Below are 12,261 nucleotides of genomic sequence, written 5' to 3'. Positions count from 1 at the left end.
GATGTACTATACCACCATATGGCTTGCCATAGACATACAGTAGGTGCTAAGATGCTACATTACAGTACATGTAATTATGTAATTTAAATATTTTCAAATGTGTGGCAGTGTGTCTGGGATCCAGAATGAAAACAAGACAATCTCTTAATTTACCAAGAGAGGCCTCCAGAAGTTTGGTAGGAACAGTAACAGAGCCTGGACAAATAATGGGTTAAACAATCTACCAGGATCACTTTCATCATGGCCACATGAAAGTCAATCAGCCTAATTTTAACTTGAGTATGATTTTCAACTGCAGGAAGAATGAAAGTGTGTTTTACAAACAGACTCCTATCTGCACTACTGGAAATGTCTTTAGGCTCATGATAAGAACAATAGCTTTCAGATTTGGCATTTTGTGGAAAATCAGCACTGTGGTTATTTTAAAACTTTATAATGCCTTTTTTTCCTTCAGTACAGACTTTTCTGAAATCTGTCCACAGTCAGTGACTAGTTCACTTTAATACCATGGTTGCAGAGAGACATTTATGTTTGGAAGTTCACCTCAGCCAGTTTTGTTTTTAAATTAAAGGTCTTCCACAAAGGTTCAAACTGGACAAAGGGGCAGAATTCCAGCATCTTTTCCTTGAAAGTGAATAGTGTGTATCTGTAGCAGGACTGATTGATATGGCTTTTGCCTGATGCAGCAGAATCTTTGCCCTGAAGATGAGTATTCCTGTGACAGATTCCCTGACCACTCTGTCCCATATACTGTAGAAACCATGTCATGTTTGATGTTAGTAGTGGGATTAAAGATTTGAATTGAAGCTGAGTCCGAGTCTTAAAATCACAGATGTGGTCAAGTCATAACGGCACAGCAAGAGATTCCTAAACTCCACCTAGGCACCCAGGCCACCTTGCAAGTCCAACTGACAGCACAACAAGAGGGTAACCGAGTCCAGACAGAATATTTTCAGAAACAGCTCAACAGTTGTACAGTACCTGTAATGGGATAGGAATAAATAAAGAATAAAGCAGCAGCTAGTACAAGCTGAGAGACTATCCACCCTTGTCACTTATTACAAATTATTATTAAGATTATGAATTGTTATTAATATTACAAATCATGCCACTGGATGACAACATTGAAGCCTACCTACTGGCATTTCAAAGATCAAATGTCTGTAGGCTGTCTTAGTGGCTTCCCTTCTGGGGGCAAAGCACAGAAGGTCCATCATGATCTGGAATCCTTATAGGCACAGAAATGCCATTAAATGCCAATGTGGCAAATGAACAAAGATGGAAATGTTACATTTAATGTACCTAGCCAGAAATATGCATTTTTAATTACTTTTTCACATCATAATAATTGTTTCATATTGTCTATTGTGCTCAGCTTAGCTTTTCACAAAATTGAAAAATCTTCTTTGGTATTGTCACATGTGTAACAACAGGTGTTTTTTTATGAGTGAGTCAGGGTGTTTAGGATTATCGAGTTTTGCACATTCATCTAACCCATTGGTCATAGGTAGCTTAAAGCTCATTTCAGGAAGCCTGTAAATTGACTATTTCTCACGCCTTCTGGACTATACTGTAATTGCTTATCTCACACGCACATGTTAGGGCTTATAGCTCATAGCCTAGCAAAACTATTTGATTAATCTGGTCTGAATGGATCATGTAACTCAGAGGACTGAAGAATCACCAACATATCAGTGTCTCAGATAGTAATATGTCACAAGCACCAATAGCAAAATCAATGCATTCTCAATCTTTCTTGTCTTGTAGTATTTTGCTTTGTTCTGGGGGACATTTTGTAGTTCACAAATTAATACACAGAGCTGGCCTTGAGCAAATATATATCATTAATGTGAGTGGAGTTTCACAAAACTACTGGACCACAGCAGGGATTTGTATTAGGGAGCCTGATCCTCCTTAATCTAAAACTTTGTTTTCATACTTCTGGTTCCACTAATTTTGCTTCTGTACAGCTTTGTTTTCAGTGTGCTCCAGTATAGCACTGTAGGAAAATGTATTTGATTCACTAGATTGTTTGAGTATGTAGCAATCGTGAGTAGGAAATGTTCGGACTGATCTTGACTTTGACATTGCCTTTAATATGGCAGCCTGCCAGTCATTCTTTCACAGTGGCTTCTGTTTTTGTTTAAATTAAAGTTTTAAAACTCTTTATTGAAGTGGGTTTTTCTTGGCTTGGAATGTATCCATTCAAAAATGCCTGTCCTTGGCTCCCATCCAGTAACATTTCAGTCTCTGACTTATCAATGAGATTAACAGACAGCTTTGAATGGATGCTGCTGCTCAGAATAGATTTTGATTTGTACTGTGAAACCAAATGTCTAGAGTCTATGTAAAGAGTAAATAAATTAACTGATCTTCAAAGATAAGAGGCTTATTAATGTGGATATTAAGTATAGGATGTAAGAAAAATCTCATTTTGTAAGAACTAATATTTTGGATATAAATTAATGAAAGTATCTCTAAAAACATTTTGTAATATTTAAATTGTATCAAGCGACACTTCTTTGTATCTGCATTGTGAGTCTCTGAAAGGAAGTGACTTTAGAAGACATGAAGTAATTAAGATGCATTTGCCTTTCAGTTACATCTTTATACTGTATCTTGGTCAGTGCTGCTTCCAGTTATATGCTAATATTACTAATTTATTTGGTTGATGTTTTTTATCTAAAAAGGATTGTACATGCACCCATTTATACAGCAGAGTATTTTCGTAGAGCAGTCTAATGAGGCATCTGGTTTAATGGTAAGCAACAGTCCTTGATTTAGAATTAGGACCCATAATTTCCAGTTATGAGTTCAAAGCTCAAACCACTGATCTACACTGCATCCTACTGTACTGTATATATACTGTATATACAATTTATTGATTTCCATTTTATATGCTGAATGTAAGATACTTAACTTTAATTACCATTCGTATTTTATTCTTGTATGAAAGACTCAAGCATGTCTTTTAGGTTTTATTTAAATACAATTTTAATCTTTAATAAAAAATAAAGGAATAGACAATACAATCTTTTGTCATGACTGCAATATTTTTCTATGATTATGTGAAACAATGTAACGTACTGTATATGAAAATGTTCAACAGTATATTTAAATAATTTGATACATGTACTTTGTATACAGTATATATGTGTGTGATAAGCTAAATCTCCTCCAATGAAACAAAATCAGATGCAACATTTAAATTATGATGGAATTATTGTCAATTTTATCCAAAGCATTTTATCCAAGTTGGGCACTTTACAGCTGTAGTGATCTGAGTGCAGTGCCGTATTTTGCTTAAGGATAGAACAAGTGTCTCTCCCAGGATTTGAATCCAGAACTTTGTACTTACAGTATAAGCCCAGAGTTCTAAACATTCTTTCACACCTGCCTTATCAAACAGACTCAATCCGTACTGTAATAATAATGTGCCCCAAACAGATTAAAATGGTTTCGGATTAAAATCTTATTGTAAGGATTGCATAACATTAACTATTAACATGATAAATAGCGTCATAGTACAGTATATATTCCACAGTCCATTGTAGCTTTAACATCATTAATAAAGAAATTAAGGAATTAAGAAATTAAAGCAGTATGAAGAATAAAATAAAAGATACTATATATGTAAGATGCTGTCTCAATATTTTATACATTGGTTATCAAAAACAAAAGATGTCAAAAACAGTTGAATTTGAAATAGAAATTATACCCGTCATTAAAAATCCTCCTCTTGAAAATTACTGCTATGCTGATCCCTGTTCTTCTCTAAAGGTTGAATGTTTTAAATGTAAATATATACAGTAAACACTACAGGCTAACAGTCAGGGTGGGGTGTTTTTCTTCACCATCATCTCTAAAGTAAGTCTGTATCTCCACCTGCTGGTTTGAATTTCTCATAACAATTGTAGAGAACTGGCTTCTGATCGATGCAGGCAACAACGGTGATTTCATGCTTTAAGAAGAAATGTTATAAAAATGTAAACAATGTTTTTTTATATTTTGTGTTCACATGTGTGTTTTCTTCTGCATACTTGTAATATGTAAGCTTTTTCATTGTAAAAGAAATTTGCCCTTAGACTAATTTGCATAAAAAGTCACTGTACTTGTGATTCTCCAGCCATTTGCTAAACCCTGGCATTGCAGATCAAATCTTTTATAATTGTGTATGTACTTTCAAATGCATTTTAAAAAGTAGAGTGTTCATGCACACAACACAGTTAAAAGCTATGTATTATAAAGAATCATGCCTGGAATTGATAAGATAAGAGCATTTGCAAAAGAGTGGGGAATATTAAATTACAGTCACATCCCCACACTCAATGACATTTAAAATTAATACTCAAAGGTGTTAATAGTTGAAGATTTTTGCTTCTATTTGAGTTTTATGAAAAAATGTATTTCTTTTGATTGCCCATGGTTGCTTTGGCCAGTGTGGTCTCTGGGCTAAAATATAATAGTATTATAGGCTTGATAAAGACATTTGCAACATTAGTATTCCAAGTATGATGAAGACATATTCATTATTTTAAATGGAAAATATCACATTGTAATTCACTATACATAACTTGTTTTCTAACTGTGATTATAGGGCAACCATTTACCTGCTGTAATTGTAACTCAGATTTTGGTTTTTGATAGTGTTCTCATCTAATTGTGATAGCCAGATTTTGGTATCCTTGCATAACCTAAACCAAGAGAGCAGAGGGTAAAAATGAGATTCAGCACATACTGTAAAACATTAATTTATTGTTTGTGTTTTGGGTAGAATCCAGCATTAAATATTTACTTTGCTTGACAGTAAGAAAGTTTGTCTAAAATAAACTTTAAATAAAGTTTAATGTTTAATGTTAGTACCACAGAATAGGATTTGTAAGCTATTGAACCAAATGTTAAATCTTGTTGTGATGGTGTTTTGCTCTGTTTTACAGAATATTTCAGAACGTCAAAATGAACCTGGGGTACAACAGCACAGAACACACCTTTTTAACCAGCAACTCCCCCACAATGAGAGGCTTCCAAGATGCAGAAATTCTTCAAGACAGCAGATGGCACGAGCACATGAATAGTGTGGAGAATGATTCATTTAATAGTGGGAACCCAAATCTGACATCCTTATATAACGCCACTCAAACCCCTCCAACAACCGATCCTCTCGGGGGACATACTGTCTGGCAGGTTATCCTGATAGTCTTCTTTACTGGCCTTTTATCATTGGTGACTATCATTGGTAACATCCTGGTTTTGGTAGCTTTCAAGGTGAACAAGCAGCTAAAGACGGTCAATAATTATTTTCTGCTTAGTCTTGCATTTGCAGATTTGATCATTGGCATAATTTCGATGAACCTCTACACCACGTATATTATAATGGATCAGTGGGCTCTGGGCAACTGGGCGTGCGATTTGTGGCTTGCCATTGACTATGTTGCCAGCAATGCATCAGTCATGAACCTTTTGGTCATCAGCTTTGATAGATACTTTTCAGTTACCAGACCACTCACTTACAGAGCTAAAAGAACAACCAAAAGGGCTGGGATAATGATTGGCCTGGCATGGTCCATTTCTTTCGTTTTGTGGGCGCCAGCCATCTTGTTCTGGCAGTACTTTGTGGGAGAACGCACTGTGCCACCTGATAAGTGCTACATCCAGTTTCTCTCGGAGCCCATCATCACCTTTTGCACCGCAATTGCTGCCTTTTACCTCCCTGTGACCATAATGACTGTGTTATACTGGCGGATTTACAAGGAAACAGAGAAGCGCACTAAAGAACTGGCGGGGCTCCAGGCGTCTGGCAGAGAAGCCGAGACCGCACACTTTGTCCACCAGACAGGTAGCTCCCGAAGCTGCGGCAGTTATGAATTAACACAACCATCTCTGAAGAGGTCTGCTAGAAGAAAACAAGGTCGTTTTAATTTCTGGCCAATAATGATGTCCTGGAAGCACAGCAGTGAAGGTGAACAGGACCACAGCAGCAGTGACAGCTGGAATAACAATGATGCAGCTGCTTCTCTGGATCAGTCAGGCTCTTCAGATGAAGAAGAAATACCTGAAACCCGAGCCATTTACTCCATTGTTCTGAACCTACCTGGTATTAAGGCAGCTGTCAACTCCCAGCTTACTTCCCCTGATGACCTAGAGGTGTCTAAGGAGGACCCTCTTGGAGTGGATCGAAAGGAAGGCCTTTCCAGGAAAGAGAAGGAGGAAAAGGCAGACAACAATTACCACCAGCATTTCTCCAAGATGCCAGTGCAGTCGATGCCCTCCATACAAACGCCTAAGACAGAAGAGACAATCTCTTCCGCCACCAAGTCTTCATCCATGCCCATATCCTTCAAGGACGCCGCAATGGCCAAGCGCTTTGCTTCAAAAGCACGAACACAGATCACAAAACGGAAACGGATGTCACTTGTCAAAGAGAAGAAGGCTGCACAGACTCTCAGTGCAATCCTGTTCGCTTTTATCATAACGTGGACACCATACAATATCATGGTGCTAGTGAACACGTTTTGTGACAACTGCATCCCTGAAACACTGTGGGCTTTGGGATACTGGTTGTGCTATGTAAACAGCACAGTAAATCCCATGTGCTATGCCCTGTGCAATAAAACTTTCCGAACCACTTTTAAAATGATACTTCTGTGTCAGTGGGACAAAAGAAAACGACGCAAACAGCAATTTCAGCAAAGGCAATCTGTTATTTTTCATAAAGGAATTCCACGGGACTCTTCATAACACAGACTCCTGTTCCATGTGGTATGGATATCCACAAGTAGATAAGGGTTTTGACTTGCATTTCCCATCAACACAAAACCAGAGTGTCTGCTGAACAGTTTCATCTTTTGTTCATCTATCACTTAATTCTTATTAGTGTCTTAAAAGATGACTGATGTTTACTGATATAACATACAGTATATCAATGGGGCACTAATGTACAAAGGGCTTTAAAAATGTGAAATTACAAAAGTGCCATTGTTTCTTCATCCCATAGTAATAAGAGTGACATAGACCATTGCTCACTGTTAGTCTTATCAAGACCTAAACACATCTGTGTGAATCTCTGTACACATCTGTTTGTTAAACATGACCTACCTGTAAGTGTTTTCTTTTCTAGTTGGCAAACACATTACAGTTGGGACTAGAACCTTTGAATATTGTATAGCTCTTTCTCATTTTCTAAAAACAAATATTTTTTTCCAACTGTCTGTTTTTTTATTAGTGAGTTTTAAACTACAGAAACAGATCAAATATTGAGCCAACTAGTTATTTTGTATTTTTTGGTTTAGACATTTTTCCTTTTAATTTTTTGACAAGCTGTGTTCTAATTGTTTGCGAATATTGTAATTCTGGTTGTCTCTCATGTGACTTCCAGTGATTCAGTGTTGTGAACACAGAGCTGTTGTAAAAGCTGCTTATGTATTCAGTGTGGGATGGTGTTTACATGGTTTAGACAACTGTGCAAGTATTTTAAATGGTGTCTGTGTACCTGAAATGTACAATTTTATGTTTATATATATATAAAAAATATTTATACATCTTTACAAAATGTTTATTTAAAGAATACAGATTTTTCACTCTGAATAGATTCACATAGCAGCACCCTTTTCAACATGCCTAGCATGTCATATGAGTCAGTCTGCAATTATATATATATAAATTATTTCTTTTTTTTTTACTTTCACTGTTTGGAAAAGATTATTAAAATATGAGTGTGTTGGTATGGTATATAATAATGAAACCACATTGCAGTCATTGTGTTCCAGTGCATCCAAACCTAACTAACTTTTTAACTAATATTAGAAAAGGTTTGTATTCTCAGATCTCAGAACATTGTACTCAGTCGTACTTGTAATGTGATGTAAAGGCAGTCTGGTGGTGACCCTCCGTGGAAACAAATGGGCGTAGATTCTGAAAACTGTTGTAACTCATGGTGTGGCTGGGAAACAGTGGTTTACAGATGTGATCAGCACCTCAGCTTCATAACATTTGATGGAAAACAAAAGCACATTTTCAGTCCTTTCAGAAATGTGAATAAATAAATTACATATCTGAATATCCATTGTTCTGAATATTTTCTTCCAAAACCTTCACTGCACAAGACCCAAGCCATTTATGTGTTTTGAGATCTTGTGTTAAACAAACTTTTTGAAATCAAAAATGTCATGTGATTGTGGCAGGACCTATATACTGTATGCCAAGGACAAAAATGAATGCTTAACTGCTCTGTGGAATATCACCTTCACCTGCTTTTACGCATATATTTCTTTTGACAACAGCGTTTCCAAAAGGATTTTGAACAAAGGTAATGTTAATATACCCTAGGTGGGTAAGTTCTTGATGTATTTCACTTTGAGAAACATCAAATGAAGAAAATGATGAGAGCTGGAAGTTTCTTGGCTTGGTTTATATTATTTTATGTGTAAAGGCAGTTATCTTTGAAAGATTTGTCAGTTGATTGGATTTTCCACATTCATTTTCTTGTGAACCACTATTGTTTTTGTGATCACAGCACATTTTAACAGCACTTTCATTCTGTATATAGTTAGCAATAGAGTTTACCCTGCAATTGCATCCTTTGTAAAATAATTGAACTGACATTTTATTTAATTTATACAATGCTACAGTAATTAATTACAGATAGCAACAATGGTAATTTTTTACACAGTCTATAAATAGCTCTTTTCAGTCATGTCCATTTTAATAAATGCATTTATTGCATCAGGAAGAACTGATTGTCTGGAAGAGTGTTTTCTTCACTGTGCATTGAAAGTTTGCATTTGATCTACCAAGCAACTTACTTTCCTGAACAAATGTTAAAACATATCATACCAAAAACATCAAATATATTTAGCTTCTGTGCAGTTAAAAATGAATTTAATTTTATTTTATTACAAAATGAACAACAACTCTGTACAAAATGTCCTTGGATAGGAGAGGCATTTCAGCCATCAGCTTTATACAACCACTTTACTGTACCTAATCAGTCCGATCCTCTTCTGAAATATATTGTATTTTGATATTCAAACAACACAATAGAATTAAGCAACTTTATAATGGCAAAAGATGTAGTATTATATTGTCCATCTGTTTTCTAACTGCTTCTTGCCATTCAGGGTTGCAGGGGAGCTGGCACCTACCCTGGCAAACAACAGGTGTAAGACAGGGTACACTCTGGACAGATACTGTACCAGTCTATCGAAGGGCACACACACACACACCAGGGCCAGTTTTCCCAAAAGCCAATTAACCCACCAGTATTTCCTTTGAGTGTTGGATGAACCCAGAGCACCTCGCAAAAGCCCACGCAAACATGTGGAGAACATACAAACACCACACAGACAGCACCCAGGTCCAGAATTGAACCCAGGGCCCCCAGTGCTGCAAGACGGGACAGTGTATATTATATTATCATTTGTGTGAGTAGAAAAATATGAATGCCAGGTCACTCGAAAGAACGGTAATGCTGTTTTTTTTTACTCTGTGTGAGTAACAAATAAAATCACATTTTTTGAGTGAATGATGACCCTCAAAGACTTTGCTTGTCGATCAGGCCCTTTTATCAGCTGCTTTAATTAGAAAATAGATAACTTACAGTACATTGAAGTTTAGTGTATGATTCAGTTTTCTTTTTTCTTTTTTTTCTTTAAAAAGCCAGGATGCATGGGAAGGCGTGTACAGCTTTTTGTATTAAAATGACATACTGTATTACTTTTTGTAATTGATGTCTGACAAATTGCATTATGCTGTTCTGTAGTTGTGTGCACTCTCTGCCACCTTTATGCGGTGTCTGCCGTAATCTCAGGCTTGACAGTGTGATTTTGGGAGCCGATGATAAACTGTTTTATGTTATGATATTGAGGTTATTGGAACTTGTGCATAGAGGACCTTAGAGGAGTGATTTTAAAATGGCTCAGATTTATTTAAAACCTACAGCATACTGTAGGTTGCAATCCATAAAATTAGGGGGCAAACATAAATATAAACACCGCTACTATTTGAAAAACCTCTTATCATTATCTGCATATCAGTTAATTAACATTATATTCTTTTTTTAATTTGAAATCACTTTTTAATTATACACCCACACAATTTAGAGTTGCAGCTATTTTTTTTAAATCTCTGTTCTCCAGCAGTGACTCAGACCACACCTGCTTGTAGCTGAATGAGACATGTAGACATGCTCCAGTATGCCTCACTTTTAAGTCACTCGTCTGACACACTACATGTTTGTGGTGTACCCAGCATTTCTGCCCTGATTGATTCATCCCAGCTCTGCTTGGTGAGTCCCAGTCACAAGTGGCAAAGAAATATGACCCAGGGCGACCCTAGCATCAGCTGATTCATAAATTTCAAGCTGCAAGCCAATGTTTTAGACATTTACAATATACAGTATGCTAAGCTAAAGATAGCCAACTTCATGGCTTATTACTCTATCCCACTAATATAGTAATCAATTAGCTTTTTGTTTTAAATCTTGAAATCATGCATTTGGCAAATGACACAAATTTTATTTTAATTGGTGAAACATTGATAATTACACAATGAAAAAAGTGTTATACAGTAGGCTTTATGTCATTCAGTGAAGGGCAATGAATCTGATGTGGTTTCAGTTCACCATAAGCATTTTCTTTACTGTTTTTCTTCACTTTTACTTCACTTTTTTGAGCATTTCTTGTTGCTTGTGTATGTTTTCGAAGGCAGCCGCTTGTTTTAAACTTTAAACAGCACAAACATGAAAGTGTGAAGGTGAAGGGGTCAGATGCTTTCTAAAAGTGAAAGAAGAGGAAGGGAAATTGTGTTTATTTGCATTTTAATGACATAAATAATCTGAAACATTTTGCTAGACATGATGGATCACTTTAAAACAAAAACGTATTTCTGAAACTGTGAAGGATGTTGTACGGTGTTGCAGCTTTTCATGTGTTTATATGCGTATTTTTAAACCTACTGGGTAGTGAAGCTTGATGTTTTTCATTTTCTTCTTTGTGTTGTTTTTGCAGTTCATCTGTTTATTAAATGCAACAGGATTTAAATTTCTCACATTATCTGTCTTTTTGTACACTGAATAGCCACATATAATTTGTGGCCATATTTTTAAACATGGTCATTTATAAATATATTGTTTATGGATTGCTTTAAAACAGCAATAAATATTTTAAAAACTGTCTGTGTTATTTCTCTTTCATCTTAAAAGCTTATATTGCAAGTTTCTTTTAAAGATATGTGAGTGATGAATTTCAAGTCACATGAAATGTTTCCAGCAGAACATACAGTATATCAGAACATATATGGGTTCCAGTTGGCTTGGAACAAGGACATTTTCTTCCACCATCCTGGGTCTCTGTAGCGAGACTGTTCTCACACCGAAAGTGTAGAGCCACACTACCACCATGACTGGGCATCCAGCTTTTTCTACCATCCCGAAGTACCTCATCTTGCCCTGAAGTAACACTGCCCCCCTTTGATTCTTACCCTGAACTTCATGGGGCAAAACTGCTGTATAACTGGTATCTTATACCAATGGCTGAATTCCTCCAAATTGCATGCAAATGTCCATACCTATTTTTTCTTTTAATCATCCTTAAGCAGTCCTCCAGACACTTACACCAACAAAGCCAGTAACAGCTGTTGTGTTACAGTACATACCGAATGATTTTTAGAATGTTTTTTCCATATCTTCTCGAAGAAAAAGAAAATTAAGCACACAGTTCTACATGTGTTACATTCGTGATAAACATCTTCAATGATATCTATGGTACTTACTGTATGAAAATCTGTCATAACGAACTACAATTTCTTTGTCCTAACAACTGTATATTTATAGTAGATCAAAACATACTGTAATTACACTATAATAACGGTTTCCATTTAAAAATGTGTTCTGAAGGTTTGTGTGTGTCTAATAGTCTTAAACTACAGAAGAGCCAATTCTATATCCTATAACCAATTGCAAATGTGAAGTCCTGGATATAGTTCCTCTGACATACAGTGCAGTGTTATTGTCTTATTTTAGATCGGGCAGTATATCACCTTATTCCCTTTGAAGTCCTCTTACTCAATGTCTTGAATCAAAGCATGTCAAAAACGACTAAAATTCTGCTGAATACTGCAATGTTCAAATTATCTTGTCTTACTGCGAGGGTGTCCACATCATAAATGGAAGTCTCACCTACAGTGACCTTGGGAGGCTTCCATGGGAGGCAGCCATTTCTGGCTCTTTTGTGTGCCAAGAGTGGGGACTAAGCCAAAATGGCTGCT

At 36.2% G+C, this 12,261-nt stretch overlaps 1 protein-coding gene across 1 annotated transcript in view; it reads left to right on the top strand.

Annotated features, from left to right (window-relative positions):
* Positions 1-8,728, top strand: part of chrm3b (cholinergic receptor, muscarinic 3b) — an 89,848-nt gene extending 81,120 nt beyond the window's left edge. Inside the window, exon 2 of the mRNA XM_088933966.1 lies at positions 4,938-8,728. Within this exon, the coding sequence (XP_088790092.1) occupies positions 4,957-6,738 (1,782 nt within the window). The 5' untranslated portion in view covers positions 4,938-4,956 and the 3' untranslated portion in view covers positions 6,739-8,728. The remainder of the gene's footprint in view (positions 1-4,937) is intronic.
* The last annotated feature ends 3,533 nt before the right edge of the window (positions 8,729-12,261 follow it).

The sequence above is a fragment of the Atractosteus spatula genome, chromosome 15 (assembly GCF_055471065.1).
Source record: "Atractosteus spatula isolate fAtrSpa1 chromosome 15, fAtrSpa1.hap1, whole genome shotgun sequence".
NCBI classification, from domain to species: Eukaryota; Metazoa; Chordata; class Actinopteri; order Semionotiformes; family Lepisosteidae; genus Atractosteus; species Atractosteus spatula.
Note: the sequence above shows the minus strand (reverse complement) of the source record. Positions and strands in the feature narration are given on the sequence as shown.